Source organism: Streptopelia decaocto (genome assembly GCF_964273445.1).
Source record: "Streptopelia decaocto genome assembly, chromosome: 1".
In the NCBI taxonomy this organism is placed as follows: Eukaryota; Metazoa; Chordata; class Aves; order Columbiformes; family Columbidae; genus Streptopelia; species Streptopelia decaocto.
In genome coordinates, this window is record NC_138663.1 from 179,544,973 (window position 1) to 179,562,849 (window position 17,877).

Here is a 17,877-nt window from a genome sequence, read left to right on the forward strand (position 1 = left end):
AACAATTCATAACCATATCATGATCGTGTTTTTCTTTTTAATCTTGCCACTTGCTAGAGAAGATGACAAAAAAAAAGGCTGCTAACTTCCTAAAACAATTGAGAAGATGTTGTCTTTTTTACAAGCTGAGCAAGCCAGTTTTTGTAATTGTTCTGTCTTCTTTTATTTGACTTCAAATACCAGTGATGATAATTCTTTTGTTTTGTTGCACTTTATTACACTGGGAGAAAGTCTTAGATTCTTAAGCCTTTTTTAGCCATCTGTGGGTGCTTGTGTGTCACCGTAAGTGTAAATACAAGGAAGTTTACAAGAAGTATTTACATGGAATTAAGTTAAAGTTGTTTCATAGTCTTCAAGGAATTGGAAAGGAGAATGTGTGTGGATTTTGTTGGGTTTTTTTGTTTGTTCGCTTGTTTTCTTCCTCTCTGAATTTTGAAGCCACCTCCATTACTTTTCGTGGCTAAATTTACTCTTCATCCCTTTTAAGGAAAGAACAATTGAAAAGTTCCATATGCAGGCTTTGATGCAAGGAATAGATGGGGCTTGGATTTATCTGTTTCTTTTTTCCAAGTCTGCATGCTCTCCCCTGTTTTTTTGTTTTTGTTTTGTTTTGTTTTTTTTTTTTTTAATACAGAACGGTCCTTTAATTCCTTTGGAATGAAAATATTGCTTGAAGAAGACAATTTATGTGTTTTAGTTCCATGTCCTGAAGTAAATTTAAACTTCACACTTGGTGGTTTATGTACAAATTAGTTGGAAATAGTACTTCAAGTAGGGAAACCTGTGGGGGGCAGGGGCTAGATTTATGAACCATGTATACAAAACTGAAAATGCATCTTTTTTGTCTTATATTTTTTTCTCATTGTTTTTCAGAGTTTTGGTGAAGGTGTACTGCACTCTATGAAGTCACTGCTACACAGCAGAAAAGAATTATGCAATGTATCAGCAGAGGAATGTCTAAATCGGGAAGAACAAGATAATTTTATTGAGGTTTGGCATAACCTGACCATTTACATATACATTATGGCTATGAAAATATTATTTAGCTTGAAGCAGAAGTTGCAGTACAGTAAATGGGAACAATGCTGCAAGTTACCGGCCATGAAATTTGTATCCCCTATTCTCTTTCTTGAATTCAGTTACTGTAGTCTTGAAAAGGGCTGTGACATTTCAAGATTATAATTCTCTACTTTGCAGGATTTTTGAAATCAAAAAAAGCAAAATGTGTAGATACATGGTTTTGTAAGAATTGTATATTTGGGTGTACTGGATTTGTGAGCACTCCTGTGATCCAGGTTGAGTGGATGGTATCTTAACAAGTAGCAGAACATTTTGAGTCAGGTCTGAAGATAAATGGTGAAGTGATTGCTCTTGTTTGCCCTGTGCTCAGCATTAAAAGCTGAAGCCTCAACATTGCAAATCTGGACTTCTTTTACATTGATACAGAGGGGCCAAAAGCAGGGCAAGGTCTGAGAAGTAGACTGGACAGAATGCAGGACTGTCTAGGTAAAGCTAGGTGAGCTGTGAGGAGGAATGACTAAATCTGTTTGAGTTACAAGACAAACAGCAGGTTCTCCAAAGGGAAAAGAAAAACATAAGAAGCAATGTATACCACATATCTAATATTAAGTGTTTGTGAAGACTACTAAGTAGTAGTTGACAGGCCTGACAAGGAGCTTAGAGAAGGAGAGGGTGACCTGAGCTGAGAGAAGGGGAAATGAAGGAAAAAATAGTCAGGAAGTGGTTAGAGAAGACTGATAATTGGGTAAGGAGTAGCAGGAGGAAGGGAAGAGGCAAATTATGTGACCAGCAGAAATGACCTATGATTGCCTGGGTATCACCAGGGTTTTTGGGACTGGCTAGATGTTGGTGTTGTGACTGTATGAAACATTTGGGGAGCAGGCAAGAAGCTGAATTTGTGAAAGATGAAGAGCTGTGGCAGATTAAAGGTAAGGAAGAAGAGTTAAGCAGTGGAGAAATGGGCAAAAATTTGTCTGTGTCTGTTCAGATGGACTGTGCTCTAGAATCTACAAAACCCTTCAAACTCTGCCCTCCTCCCCCCCCTTTTTTTTCTCTTGTAGCAAAGATCTGGCAAATAGCTGGCAATGTGTTTTATATGCCTGTAATGATGGTCCCTATGGAGAAGGGTAGCTGACTATATTTAGTTACCTATTAGCTCAAGCAATTAAGGGCCCTGTGGTTGAAACGTAAGAAGGTCAATATCCTGCCACAGCACAGTTTTTTTTCTTAGAAAAATATAGAGAATGACACCTATATGCAGACGTAACACTAGAAGAACATTATTAGGACTGCAGAGGTAATTACTCAGACTTACAAAAAACAGAATTTAGTTTTCCTATACCTTTTAAATTAATTTCCTCTTTACCCATGGGTTATGAAAACCTTCAAAGACAGTCTCTCGTATACTATTTTTAGTTAAAGAAAAAGCTTGTGTTACCGACTGCCGGCCTTTCTGTCTCCCTGGCCTACTTCCCAACAACTTTTGTACTGATGTACTAGTTTCAGACATGTTCGAGGTCTGTGAAAAGGTGATTATTTTTCTGTGAAGACTGGAGTTTGGGCACACAAAAGAAATCCAAGTTGGTGTTGTCATTGAGGCAAAAATAGGCAGAGTTGGCAGTGGTGTGGTCTCTTTGACAATGGTCTGCTGACCCATCAATGTAAGTATGGACTAGTTGGCCTTCATATGTGTGAAGCTATAACTCCTGCCCTGTCTTACACAATGAGTTATTCTATGGGAGAAGGAGAGGGTGGGAATTATTATCTTGAGGAGGAGGAAATGACACGTTAGAAGAAAAAAGAGCAAACACCCATGGAAAAAAAAAAAAAATACTACCGAAATCCAGGACATCAACAAACCATAAAGCCTCCCAGAATGTTCTTCAGATAACTTGAGCTTTTTTTCCAAGTCCTTTAAATTGTTTGGTATTTTGCCTCTTCTGTGGAGGAATTAAGTTCATATTGTAGGTACTGTACAGATAAAAAGATGTAGAAGTTTAAAGGTGTCTTGCAAATATTGTACAGATAAAAGATTCAGGAGTTTAAAAAAAGATGTATGAGTTGAAGGGTACGTTGCTCAAACAAGATTGTTTCATAGTTAACACAGTGAATACAGTGCTGGGGACTTGTAATTTGTCTGAAGCTATTTGAAATGCTACTGTGCAGCTTTGTTTCATTTATAATTTTTTCATAACTGAAATAAGGATAAGTTCATTTAAACAGGAAGATCTTTTCTGAGTCCATAGTAGCTTCCTAGCATGAGACCTCCTGAAATAAACAAGTCAGCATTTTTAATGTTTTAATATGATTTCATTTTAAAATAAATTTTGGGGTTTTTCTCTCGTCACACATTGAAAAAAATATATTCAAAACTCAAATACAGTTGAAACCAGAATTCTGTTTTCAGCCATTTTGTATTCTAGATTGATCCCTGCCATATAGTCTATGTATATGTATAGTCTATGTAGATAGCTGAACCAGTCAGTAGTAAGTGATTATAAACAGTGATGTTCTTTACTGTTTTTGAACTTGAAAACTGACTGACTACCTTACAGTAAGAGGGAGTAGCTGCTACAAATTTAGTGTGGGCTGTGACTTCAGTACATAAAATTCAGTCTATTTTATAGTGTTCTGAAATAATTGAATCCGAGCCATGTCAAACTTGAGACCAAACATCAATGGAAGTATTTTATCTTTGTGCGTTATTCCATATCTACAAAATGGAAGCAGAATTTATTTTCTTACAACCTTGTTTTGAAAATAAATGCTTTGAGATTTTTTTTTTGAGCGTGCAGATACATTATTGATTTATCATTAGGGATATACTAAATACTATATTAAATGACATTTGAAACAAAGTTTTAGTAGTGGATGTAAAATAGATCTGACACTGAGGAATGAAGGTAAGACAGTATACTGACTCTCTTTGGTGTGTTTGTGTTGAACGATACAAGACAGCTGTGAACAGAAGAGAGGGAGAATGTGCAATAAAATGTCTGTCTTGCCCACAAGCACAGAAACCTGAGATAAAGCTGACATTTCTGGTGTATTCCAGGTTCCTGAGCCTGACAGCCTGACACCTTTTTTTTTTTCTGTTTGTTTAATATTTTCTTTTAGGGGTTTGTCTACTTGTATATTGCATGCTAACATGTGGCTTAAGTAATCTGTTGTGGTTTTGCCTTAGGCTAATCATTTTACATGGTAAATTGTATAACGTGTTGGCATTGTGCTCTCTTCAGTATATCCAAATGCATTACAGTTAGTTAACATGGACAGATTTCAGACTGGAACTGTCTTACATGTGTCTAGCTTGAAGGAAGGACAGATGAACACCAGTGTGCTACTGTTGGTGCAAACTATGCTACCCTAAGGTATGGTTTTCATGGCAGTAGAATGAAACTTTATGGTAAAGCTTGCTGAATTTTTAACTCAAGTATCTGCAGAAAACAAAAAGGTTTTTCTGTATTTCATATGTTCATGTATTTATTTTACAGGTTACATTTATAGGTTTTGCTGAAGAGATGAGTACTGCTCCTTTGCAGGTATGTATGTATGTATTGCTATTGGAAAATAGTGTTCTGTAGCCCTGGTGATTTCTTCTAAGTAGTACATAAGTTTTTTTAGATGGAGGAATTTTGGTGTTTGAGAAATGAAGTATGTGTACCTTGAGCATTTAAAACCTCAAGTTTTCAGTATCATTGAAAGGCTGAAAAATAATTATTTTAGTATGACCATCAGTGTTTTGTATATATTTAAAATATTACCTGAGCCAGTCTTTTTGTTGGAGCGGTCTGGAATAACTTAAATTGGTGGGGGCAGGGAAATTTGTTTTGTGTGGATTTTTTTGGGGAGGGTGGGTGTTTTGTTTGGTTGGGGTTTTTTGTTAGTTTGTTTATAAATGTGTGTATAAGTGTTTTCCTTTGTAACCTTCTCTTTAGTAGAGTTGTTACTACGGGACAGTTGTCATCTGCAAAGCTAAAACTTTAATCAGTTGACTGCTAGCTGTGAATTGCTGGTGGGGGACCAGGAGTCAGTATTATATTTATGCCTCAAGATACTATTCTGGAGAATTAGATGAGGAAACATTATTTTAAAAGGGGAAGTGTAGCAAAATAGTAGGGTTGTGCCATGGCGTTTTAAGAAGTATTTAATCTTCCCATGCAACTTACATGTGTTTACAGTGCAACTCCACATTTCTAGTCTGTCCAGATCTTGGTAGACAGAGATTGCTGTAGTAGTTTTCTTATGTTTAAAAATGAAAACCAGAAACTCTCAGTCCGTTTGTGTTCAAAGTTGTATCAATGTTGCTAATTAATCAAATGATTATAGTGCTAGACATTATTTCAAGTATGAGTAAGAACGGTTTGACTGTCTGGAGTTAGATGGCATTTAGAAAAAATGAGTTTGAATCACGTTTCTGGAGACTTGCTTTGTACTATATGAATCAGTAGTGTTTAGATTGTTTAAAAAAATAATAAATCTTTCATAGGCCTTTTATATATTAGTAAAATCTAAAAGCTTTCCAAGATCATGCTTGAGAAAGTGCCTTGTCCCTGTTTGTGTAAGAGTGAGCTAAAACACTAAGAGCATGCAGAGATCCATTGAGAACCGATATTAGCTAAGTTCCGTCTTTGTAGTTGCATACCTTGTAGGTTGTGCAGCTGCATTTCAGTGCTTACAAGATTCACCTTTGTGACTTTTAAGCCCCTTTGGGCCCCTGAGAAACTGTGGAATTTCATCTTTTGCTAGAACAGTGACCTGAAGATGAGTGTGGACTGAATTAAAGCTTGTTTACACAAGCTTTACACCATAGTTGGAGAGAATAAGTGGGGGATGGGGCAAGAAATACGGGAGAAAAGAGCAGCTTTATCAAATTAGCAGCTGTTAATATTTAGGGGGGATATAAGATCAAAACCATTACCATTTACTTCTTATTTTTCCTCTTTGTATTCTCAATATGTTTGTATATTTAAATCAGGAGTTGGCAACTGTTTCCATAGAGCTCCCAGATGTTCTGAAATCGCTCCAGTTGTGCAAACTAAAAGAAAATGAGGTTATATTTCTAAAAGATATAAAGAAAACCTTGGCAAAACCTTATGTCATGAAACAGCAGGTAAACATTTTGTGTCATCTTGCATGTGTTAATTACAGAAGCATTGTATTTGGCCTCATAAAGAGTTTAGTCATACCACACCTTGTCTTGCATGTGGTTTTGGGCCATCTTAGCCACAGCAGTATTAATGTTATATTTCAGTGTTTCTTTAAAGTGAATGTTAGAAAAATTTCAAAATAAACTTGATGCTTTAAAGTGCTGCATCATTAATGGAAAATATTAAATATTTAATTATGGTGCTGATCCCATGCTTCTGCTAGACTATAGTCCTTTTCAATGCCAATTTGAGAAGAAGACAAAACTTGTCAAGTTACTTGTCTCTGCTCAAGTTACCTATAGCTTTCATCCTCTGTAGACTTTTTTTCTTGGAGCAGAGGTGCCAAAAATCATGAGAATGTCAGGTGTTCATAAAACAGTGGGATCTTTTCTTATTAAATAATTATTTACAGTTATGTTAATGTCCATTATTTTTATTTCCAATACTATTACATTATTATGTTGCTGTTGTTAATTATATTATTTCCAATTACAAGAGTTATTAAGAGTTGTTAAAGCAAACTTCTTAAAGCCAGATTAACTAATCATGCATGTGAAATCTAATTATGTGGCATATAAGGTAATAAATACCTCGAAGAAATGAGTAACCCATAAACTGAAGTACCATTCAGCATAAACCTACTTTGGAATACTGTCTTCCTCTACAGATTTTTAATGTCCATTTTTAGTAGATTCTTGAGTACATATTGTCAGGCTTGTATTACACAACCTTTTTGGTTGTTTTACTGCAATGATTTATTCAGAATGCAGAAGTTATGAAAATGAGTGATTTTAACTGTCACTCTACACCAACTGTTCCATTCATTTCCTTATCTTTAAAATATTTGTAAATTGTTTACTGTTCATAAAAATGCGTTGAAGGAATCCCTTGTTACTCCTGACAGTTGAAATCATTCCAAGGTTGTTACATCTGTTTTCTTGTTGCTCTCTTTTTCGAGAATCAACATCCTGAAGTGTTCTGTGTGATGAGACTGTCTCCTTCATTCCCAAGGCTCAAAGTTGATTATATATTTACCTTGCTGAGCAAGTATACCACAGGCATAAGGTATGCAGTGGAAATAAACTCATCACAAAAACATCAAACAGAGACATCCCATGGAGAAGATGATGACACCAATCAGTCAGTTTCTTCAATTGAGGATGATTTTGTCACTGCTTTTGAACATTTAGATGAAGATGAGCCTTCGAAGACACAGAGTGCTGGTAAGTTCTTGCATACCGTTGACTTGTAGAAATTGTTGTTTGAAATTTAGACTGTGAGTATTTCATGAGAAAGTAAAAATAAATAAATGGTATTTTTTTTATATTCATCATGTTTTGTAAAGGTATATTATGCAAATGAAAACTTTTTTTTTTCTTGTTGCAGCAGTTTATCACCTCATAAACCAAAGATTCTGATCTCAGTGTCAGATGCAGATCAAATAGAATCTTGTTTTACTTTGTGTGTTAAAAAATACCTGAATTTGTCAGTGATTAGATTAGTGTAACAGGTTTTTAAAAAAAATGAGAAAATGCTTTAATCATGAAAGATCAGGTAGCATTTTGCTGAAATAAGCCCAAGCAATTGCTATCAAAATCTGTCCCCAGTTTTCTGTAGTTCTGCAAAAATTCTTGGTTTTCAAGCAATCTTTTCTTCTTATTTTTGTTATTATTTTTTCACAGGTGCATGCAGCTTTACTTCTCGAAACCATCGAGATGCTGCTTCTCAGACCATCCCTGCTCGGTGTTTAGAAGCTGTTGACTCAAAGATCCTCATGGGTTCTGCGCGTCGAAAGTCATCTGCCAGATCTTCTACTTTGATTGATATTTTGAGACTTAAGGAACTGTCCTCAGTAAAAAATTCAGTTACAACCTCAATTTCTGATCCTTGGATACAAAGGAGTTTCTATAAGCCATATAATCCTTCTGATCAAGGTGTTAATTCTTTATGTAAACCATTGTTTTCCTCCTCTCCCGCTGAATCTTCTGAGTCAGATTGCTCCAGCCCAAGCCCCATCATCTTCTTAGATGAAGAAGGATATCAAAAAAGCTTGAAGGCAAAACTTCAGCTGCCAAAAATTCCAGTAGTGAAAGATGGTATAGAGGATTCAGACTCAGAAGTAGGTGAATTTTTTGATAGTTTTGATCAATTTGATGAGCTGGAACAAGCCTTGGAAAACTCTTGTAAAGTTATTAGGGATCCCAGCCTGGGGAATCCCTACCAGAAAAGGAGGACCGCACACGAACAATTGTCTTCTGCAAGCATTACAATGAATCCTCAGAAATTCAAGTTTGATCGTCCCACTCTCCCATCCAATGTAAAGAAACCAACTCCTCGTAAACCAGAATCACCGTATAGCAGCGTTTTTGATGTCCCAGATTCCCCTCGCCCAGTTAAAACATCAGGGGAAGAGACTGGAGGCTTGTTCAGCCCTATTAGGTCGTCAGCTTTCAGTCCACTAGGGAGCTGTGGTTCTTCTGAATGTTTGTGTCGAATTAATCTTGGTGGCGATGGGACAGATCACAATCACCATGATGCCGCTTATAATAGTTATTCAGCATACGCTGATAGTGTTTCGTTTGAAATATTGGGTTCTGTTTTTCATTCTGAGTCCTCATCAGAACAAGTATGTCCAGGAAATGATTCAAAACACAAAGGGAGTGCTTTGAAAGAGAAAAATGATCAAGCTGCAGGTCTCAAAGTGAAAACTGGTAAGGAGCCAGATAAACATGCAAAATCTAAACATAAGCCATTAATGATTAGAGATAGCATTCAAAAATTTGCAACTGAATTAGTTGAAAAAAGTTTTGGCAGTGCATTTAAAGACCTGCAAAAAGGTGTTTCTTCATGCACGAATGCACTTTGTCATTTGGCAGCCAGGTTGACTTCTTCGATCTTTCAGATGGCTTTTTATGAGATTGGAAGACGTAGAGCCATCTCCTTGAAGGAGCGTGCCATTAATGGGATAGCAAACTTTTTGGTGAGCGAAGCTATAACTGGTGCTTTGAAAGAGCTGCGGCATGTAAAGAAACAAATATTTACCAACACCGTTGCTCAGTTTGCAGCAGACCTTGCTGAAGAACTTGTGTTTGAAGGAATCATGGAAGTATGCCAGTTTTCGTATCCATCAACACCTACAGCTGCACAACCTTCACCATTTGATTATGAAGACAAGGTGGTAAGATCGTATGCCAGAGATTTGTCTGAATCTGTCATTCAGGAAGCTTTTATTGAACTCTCCCAGGTTGATGTGGCCTTCACAACACAAGCAGCCATTAGCGTTTCCATGGACAATATTAAATATGTGAGTGCAGAAAGTATGTTAGAGTCCACACAGACTTCCACGGTTTTTCCTAATTTTAGTGACAGGCTAGCACTGAAGCCAGTCCAAGATTCTAAGATGGAATATACAGTACAGCAAGCTCTGTTTTGCACCTCTGGGGTTGTGAGTTCAATACCCGTGCCTTTAGCTGGAAGAGCTCTTTGTCAACGTGAAGTTTCCTCTGATGCTTGTAAAGTGAAAGTATCCACTGCTCCGACTTCTGATGGCAATATGAAAATATACAAAGACTCCACTCATCTGGTTTTTACAAGTAGAAAGCAAGAGGAGGAAGTTGCTTCTTTCAGAAATATATACCTAACTTCAGATCACGGTCGAAGTACTGAAAATACTCCATCACTCTTACATAACCAAAATGATACCAAACAAACAAATAACAGATCTGGAATGGATAGTAGTTCAGAATTAACAAGTGATTCAAAAAGCGTTAATACTTTCTCTGGAACTATGGTAGATATGATAGTAAATGAAGCCTATGAAGCCATAACCTCATCTAGGGTAACAAAAGCAGTAGAAGAGTATACAGATCTTTTAACAAGGAAAATAATAGATAAAAAACCTTATGTGCAATGTGCTGGTGAAGATTTCCCCAAGGATGTGTTTGTAGATCACTTGGCCAAGTATGTCATAAAACAATCTGTCGATAAAAGTAAAACTGTGTTACGCAACACTAGTGAGAATTTAGCATGTAATGTGAGCTCACAGACTTACGGAGATATTGGTAGAAAAGAACAATGTGTGATCAAGAAGCAAGAGGCTGAGAAAAAAAGTAATGTTTCTATAGTTGTAGAACAACAACATATGCCTTTGAATAATACATGTAAATTTCTTCTTACACCAACTCACTCTTTTCAGCGTTCTTCAGAATGTAAAGATTGTTGGCAGAAACAAAAAGTACACAGGTTTTCTTCAAAATCACCACCACCTTGTTCCACTGTTACACTTGCTAGGCATGTTCTAGAGGACTTTACTGACACAGGAAGCTGCTCAACAACATGCTTAAACAAGCCCTCAAAAAGCCGTGATCCTCAGAAACCATCATCAGGACCTTTGACTTACAGGCAGGCTGATTGTTTTCTGCATGCAAATAGCTTTTCTTCAGGGATGTTTGGCAGTGAAGATGCTTTGCAGGTGGAAGATAAATCAAGTGTCAAAGATGGAAATACCTCTGTAATGCCTGATACACCTCCACCAACTCCTTTAGTACCATGTCAAGGTAGTTCTGAAAGAAACCTAAGAAAACTATCTAAGAAACTCAAGGGAGAATTAGCAAAGGAATTTGCACCTGCAACGCCACCTTCTACACCGTACAATCCATCCGTTACTGGTTTGTCTGAAACTGAACGTGACTCTTTGGAGAATGAGGAGTTTATGCTGAAACTCATGCGATCTCTTTCTGAAGAAGTGGAAAGTAGTGAAGATGAAGATCATTCTGATATGCCGCTTGAGAAAGAGGGGCATTCAGAGAAAACAATTCAGTATGCAGATTGCTTAGCTAGCCGTATAATTTCAATAGCGACTGAAATGGCTGCTTCCCATTTAGATGGTAGAACGCATGAAAGAGAAACTGATGAACAAGTTCAGTTAGGTATGCAAAGCAAAGAGACGTGCAATTTTTTATGGAATTTTGCGGGCGATATGGCAGGAAAAGTCATCAATGAGGCCAAGAAAATAGTGAAATCAAGGCATTGTAAACTGTTGAGATTGAAGCCGGTTAATTGTCAGGTGGATCGCCTCTATCTGAGAAAAGGTGGTAAAGACTACAGTTCAAAAGAACAGTGTGGTCCAGTGCGTGACCAGTGGCTGGGCGAGAGAGATTCCTCTGTCCTTCCTTTACCGCAAGGTTCGGGCGTGACAGGTTTGACTTCCAAATACCCAAGCTGTGAAAGTGTGACTGATGAATATGCAGATCATATTATTCGAGTTTTGAAAAGAGAAGGAGGTAATGCAGAACTGTTAATGGATCAGTATGCTAGCAGACTTGTGTACAGGTCTATCAAGTCAGGCTTACAGCAAGCTGCTAGAAAAAACAAACTGAGGTACAACAGAAAGACGTTTCCTGGGCAAAGTGCACAGGTTAATGGTAAACTGGAGATCAAAGCAGTCAATAAAGATGCAGTCCAGCAAGTGAAAAGCGGCATTCGTCGCTGTGAAGACCCAATGTCGGAAAGGAGTGTCAGCACGCAGAAAACAGAATACACGGAGTTGTTACATTTTTCAGAATCCCTTGCTCGCAGTATCACTTGTGATGTCAGGAAGAAGCTGAAAGTGTCGGGAGCATGTTTGCCCAAGTCTCTGACAGACTCCTGTCTATATAAAAAGACTGAATTTGATGAAGTCACAGGGGATCTTATTAAAAGAAGATTTTCTAGGACATTTCTTCCTTTTTCCCCAGATCATAAACTGTATCATAGTACAGGCAGTTTAAATGAAAATGGCTACAGTGAAAGCATAATTCAGGCTATTGAACAATATGCCAGGAAAGTAGCAGATGATACTCTAGAAATGAGCTTAGAGTCGGCTCTTCTCCATGTGGCTGAAAACAGAAAAAATGGGGGTAGGCTCTCGTACACTGAGAAACTGTCTCCTTTTTCTGGAACTGTTTGTAGATGCTGTAGTATGAAAGAACATCGGTACCGTACAGAAAGTACATCTCATCATCTACCTGTGCAAGAATCCTCCTTTCCGGTGAGGCATTTTCTTCATTCTGGATTAGGTGGCGCCTGTCAAAAATCAAGAGTGTTTCAGCTTGATATTCCTAAAATTCACGTTGATGTAGAACAGAAGACAGTGTTTTCTGACAAGGGGGCTACCGTAGGCGTAGAAAAAGCTGAAGTGGAGCTGAATTACACAACTCTGACAGCCGACAGTGGTATTGGACAAGATGGAGTCAGTTTTGCTGAAAGCCTTACTACTGAAATAATGACATCAGCTATGACTAACATTGGTCAGGCAGTTAACATAAGGTAATATTAATTTTCTCTTATTTATTGCATTTGATAGCGGGAAAAGGATCGTTTATACAAATGTGCATTCAGAGGGTAGCTGACTAGTATGTGGAACTTGAAATGCTGTTACTTTTGCCTACAATAGAGAATAGTTTACCTTAGAGGTTTTGTTGATCTGTGAGCCGTGATGGAATCCAGGTTTGTTACCTATCTTTATTGCCTCTTCTGAGCTAAAAACTAAAAGTAATTTTATTTTTGCTTTTGTCAGTAGGATAAACATCTGGTACTGGTCAAGGTAGCCATTGATTTATAGTGTGAAGGCTTCATTTTGATTATGACTGCTGTGACAGTGTTCTTACTAGTGGAAAAAAAAGCCAAACCAAACCAAAACACCTTATTTTAAGAAAAAAACAACTTATTAAAACGTATTTTAGCTTATAGAATAGTAATACAGTAGATACAGAACTGACTTTCAAATTCTCCTGTATTTAAGAAAGGCTAATATACTGTTTCCTTTAATAGGAAAATAAAAATAGGAAATAAATGCTACCGTAACTTTGGGGCAGACAGCATCTGTTTCTTAAAATGGACTGTGCAGTGAGCAGAGTGACTTGGAATCTCCTCTTCTTCAGGTCCAAGAACAATATTTTCCAATACATATATATATAGAGAGAGTAATACTTATTTTCCTACTTTTTTGTGGGGGCATTCCTCACAGTAGCTGAAGGTTTCTTTTCCTTGTTTCTAGAGGGTAATCATTATGAATAATAAAATTGATTTTTTATATGTTCAGTGGCTAAAGACCATGATGGAACTGATTCAAACTTTTCAAGATTTGCTATGAAACACATACATACTAGCTTCTGCTCAATAGGTGTGAGTGGGAGTTTTTGTTTTCTGTGTGAGGGTAGCTTTTGCAGAAAACTATAAGATCTGTTTTAATTTTTATGGCCTTTTAATTAAAGTATTCAGCTAAATATTCTAGCAGTGCAAAAGTGCTAATAACACATATGTTGTGGCTCTCTACACAACAGCCTTGAGCCCTTACTCAGAGTGTGACCAAAAAAAAAAGTAGTAATATAGTGTTTTTTCTATATATACAGTATAAAAAATGACACTTTTTCTGAATCACTTCTTGAAAATATTATTTTAAATTTCTAGTTAGAACATGGCAGCAATAAAATGCAGGGTTCAAAGAGGTACTATTTGTTATTATATCTGTGACAAGGAGGCAATATTAGGGTTTCAACCTGACAAAATTTATAAATGTTTCTTGCATTGTCATTTAATGTATGCATGTATGCATATATTTCTTGAGAAACTGCATTGTGTGGTGCTGGTATAACTGTAAATAAAAATGGCGAAAAATCACCTTTGCATTGCCCAAATGGGTTCAAGTTCAAGCACTTAAACTATTTATTTGAAGGTACGTATTTGTCTGCAAAAAATCATGCCCACTGGAGCAAAGTGTTGTCACTGATATTGTTAAGGCTGACATTTTAAATAGCGAATTTTACAGTGGCTGCTTGCTATGGTGATAATAGGATGATGGTTTTTCTTGAACTTTCTACCACTTAATCTGTATATAGATAATCACAGTTTGCCTCTGAAACTTAGTTCTTAACTGCATGTTCTCATAACTTCCCTATGAGCTCAGACTTTTTTAAAGTTATCAAACTGGATCTTTTGAAGTGTCTTCTAAAGATTACCTTTGATACCTGCTTGATTGTTTCTTGGATAAAAAATTTAAATTTGTTTCCTGAGGGAAAAATTCTGTACATGTCATGCATTGTTATGCTTCTTGAAGCAAGAAGACCAATTTTTGCCTACATAAAGACCTTTTTAAAAAAGGGAATCCTAATATTTTAAGCACAAGTGTGTACTTAACCATTTTGCCCCCAGTAGCTTAACACCTAGCTGGCTGTACTGAAAGCAGGCAGGGGACAAGAGCCAGACTGTCCTATGAACAAATTAAAAAGTGGTAAGTCTTCTGCTTGAAAAATGTACCTTGATATATGGTCTGTAAGGCTACAATGCCTTCTATGCTTTATAGCAAATAATCTTCCAAATGAGAGGATTATTTGTGCTGCTCCCTTTACCTTCTAGTGAAAGATTTCCAATCCCTGACTTAAAACTGTTGAAATTTCAAATTGATGTGGTTCTTCCATTTCTTGTGTTGAGAATAGGGAGTAAATTAATGGAATTCATGGAATCTCCTTCCCCGCCGCCCCCTTTGAAATTTGATGTTTTTGAAATGGTGTTAAATTGCTGTAAATGAAGTAACGCAGATCGGCATGAAATGCAGTGATGTTTTTGTCTTAAATTTTTGTTTAGCTCTGTTGGAAGAGAAGGATTTCACTCTGTTGAATCTATTGTTAGCCAGCAGCTGAGTCGTAGTATTGGTGATGATAGCACTGGGAGTTGGTCCAATCTAAGTTTTGAAGATGAACATCCTGATGAGAGCAGCAGTTTTCTTCACCTTAGTGACAGGTAACTATAAACATGTCAGTACAGTTAAACGGTTATCTTTACATCAAAACTTAGCATCAAGTGCTTGTCTCATGGGGGTTGGAGGAGAGGAGATTATTTTGTCCTCAACACAGAAAAGCCTTTTTTATTAGAAACTGCTCTAATATAATGTTTGTGTTTTCTTACAAAATGTTGTTGCCCACGAATGTTCATACTATATACTCTGTAAAATATGTGGAGTTTGTACTGCCATTGATGGGAGTCACATAATGTAAAACTGTACATATATAATTTAAGGTTTAGCAAAAGATGCATGTTTAAAATACAACTTGAAAGGACTGTGTAGAAGTTGTGCTCTGAAATACTAAAACTTAATAATTGAGAATGTTTTATGTAAATTTATCTATTCTTGAAAAGAAGTAATATGAGCTTAACTTGCCTGAGGAGCTTTAGCAGCTATTTTGTCTCTTTTGGGACTTGAATTTGTAAGCTGTTCTAACTGATGCTGGTGGAGTATTTATGTACTACTAATGACAAGCTCACAGGTGTGTAATACTGGAACTTACCTGTTCAGGTTAGTAACTTTCCCACAGAGATTCTCACTATACTTCCCCTGGCTGATTGATAACTAACAAAGATTGCAATTGAAATTTTAAAAATCTGCACCGACTCAGCCTGTTGCCAGGTAAAATTATATTTAGAATTGTGTCCTGGGCTTCTTTATAAGATATATATGAGAAATGAGTAAACTTAGTTTTAAGTTACTGTAGAAAGTTCAGTGTTTCTGTTGAAGAATAGCAGAAATGAGGGAGAGTTTTTTTTTCTTTTTAGTTAGTATTTCCAGCATCACTCAGATTAAAGATAATATGTATTTGTTGTTTGTTTTCTTTTAAATCTCTTTTGGGGATGATAAAGTAATTTCTATAACTTGCAAGAAAATCTGTGGCTCATTACAGGAGGAGTGACCTAAATTAGCATTTAACTCAGAGAAGGCGAGGCATAATTTGGGTAGCAAGGTGTTGGCAGAAGAAACTGACATGTGCAAATGAATGAGCTAAGTTGTACAGAAGTAACTGTGGAGTGGTAACAGTACATGGGTTCATTTGTTTTGCTGAGGTTTAGTAGGTGGGAGTGACAGGATCTGGCGTTAGTGCCCCAAGTACAAAGGGGCAGGGGAGACCTTCTGTAACACAACAAGGTTCAGTAATGACACCGTTTGTGGAACAGTGTTAGCATCTTCTAAGCAAATAAAAAATTGCATGAACTGTTTTGTTAAACAGGAAAATGCCATTCAGTCATAGAGGGGGCATGTGTGTGTGATTCTGTGCAGTTAAAACAGCTAAAGATTTGGGGTTTTTTTGCTTTGGTTTGTTTTTCGTCTTTTTTTTTTTTTTTCCCTTATGGTCAGGGCCATCTGTTTAAAACATACTGTGCTGATTATACATAAACCATATCTATTTAAAACATTTAAATGTACTATCAGGTGGCATTGCTCCCCTGACATCTATTTCTTAATGCAAGTGGCTTCCTTGTATCTCAGAAGCCGTCAGTAGTCATTGTGGTACTAAGTACCATGACACAATTGTAGTACAATTCAATTAAGTGACATAGTGAACATTAAGCAAGTTTTACATGGTGGGGGAGGACCTCTCCCTTCCCTGAGTATTTTCTTGGGCGTTTGCAGTGTTTGATAAATACTGGTACTTGAGATTCCATTAGCTGGCATTTTGGAAATTATCTTCGTAATAATAAACCTAGAGATCCCATTAATGGTAGCTGAAATTCTTTTGGGACACAAGATCACAATCCCCAGAAAGCAATACAACAATACAAGCTTTAGTGGACTGGTTCAATTTACTTGCTTTGCTTTACTTCGGGGCTTCGGGGAAAAAGACTTTTTTCATGGTAGCTCTGTTGAAATGGTACATGCCCTCTGCGTCTCAGATCAATATAAAAATTGTACTTCAGTACTTTGGAGAGGATTAAACTTTCTGTAAACAAGGGAGCAAGACAACTTGGAAAGAATTATCCAAGCATGATCCCTGCAGTTTCATTTGAATGGAAATAGGAATGAAAGTTCTTTAGTGGACTCGGTAGAGTTAGTTATGCAAGTGGGTGCTTATATCTTCTGCTTTGCCTGCCTAATGGTAGCAACTTTAATTTAGAAATAAAATAGTCTTAAGCTTTCTCTCTAGCTAAGGTACAGGTATAGGCATAGATATAGGCTGTTCCAGAGGATGAATTGGAGCATCCAGGTTAGGTTATAAGTCAGAGCAGAAGCCTCTTGCCTTTGCCTATATGTACATAATGCAGAATCTCAAGGCAGATGATCTGAGCTATAGTTCCCATAAATGCAGTGTGTGTGTGTGTACATATATATATATACACAAGTTGAAAACTTTTCTTGTAATTCTTCTGCTGGCTCATGTTGAAGAGCTGCATGAAGCATTATAGAAGCATTATAATGCCTTTGTTTACTGCTTGTTCTGTGTTTGCAGGACTTTATTTTCAAGGCTCTTAATTTGGCATCTTAAAATCATACTTTACAAAAAAGTCTCGTACATCACTGTGCATTGTAATTGTATGGTTAAGTATATGTTTATTTCAGACCAAGTTTGACATCTCCAAAATATATTAGTCTCTTACCTGATCAGAGTAGCAGTATGAATGAGGTCATTCTGTTAGGTTGCAAATACTTTTTCCTTTAGTCCCAGAACTGGGACAGCTTTGGCTTCCACTTGTGTTATACATCTGTAACTTGAAGTGAAAGAGGATGTTTGTGTGCAAAATACTGGTATCAATAGGCTATGTTAAATCTTTCTTATACATGCATTTCAGCCCAAATTTAATATTTCATATATACTATGATAGTCTCACACAGTAGCTTGAGAAATGTTCTGAAGACCAGGTTTACATTCTTTGTGCAAATGAACTTGTTTTTTTTGGAAGC

At 36.8% G+C, this 17,877-nt stretch overlaps 1 protein-coding gene across 3 annotated transcripts in view; it reads left to right on the forward strand.

Annotated features, from left to right (window-relative positions):
* AKAP11 (A-kinase anchoring protein 11) overlaps window positions 1-17,877 on the forward strand; it is a 42,136-nt gene that overhangs the window by 10,274 nt on the left and 13,985 nt on the right. For all 3 annotated transcript variants that reach the window (XM_082075971.1, XM_082075972.1, XM_082075973.1), the window contains exons 3-8: window positions 874-990; window positions 4,515-4,562; window positions 5,999-6,133; window positions 7,129-7,393; window positions 7,853-12,476; window positions 14,793-14,948. In XM_082075971.1, coding sequence (XP_081932097.1) covers window positions 874-990; window positions 4,515-4,562; window positions 5,999-6,133; window positions 7,129-7,393; window positions 7,853-12,476; window positions 14,793-14,948 — 5,345 coding nt within the window. The remainder of the gene's footprint in view (window positions 1-873; window positions 991-4,514; window positions 4,563-5,998; window positions 6,134-7,128; window positions 7,394-7,852; window positions 12,477-14,792; window positions 14,949-17,877) is intronic.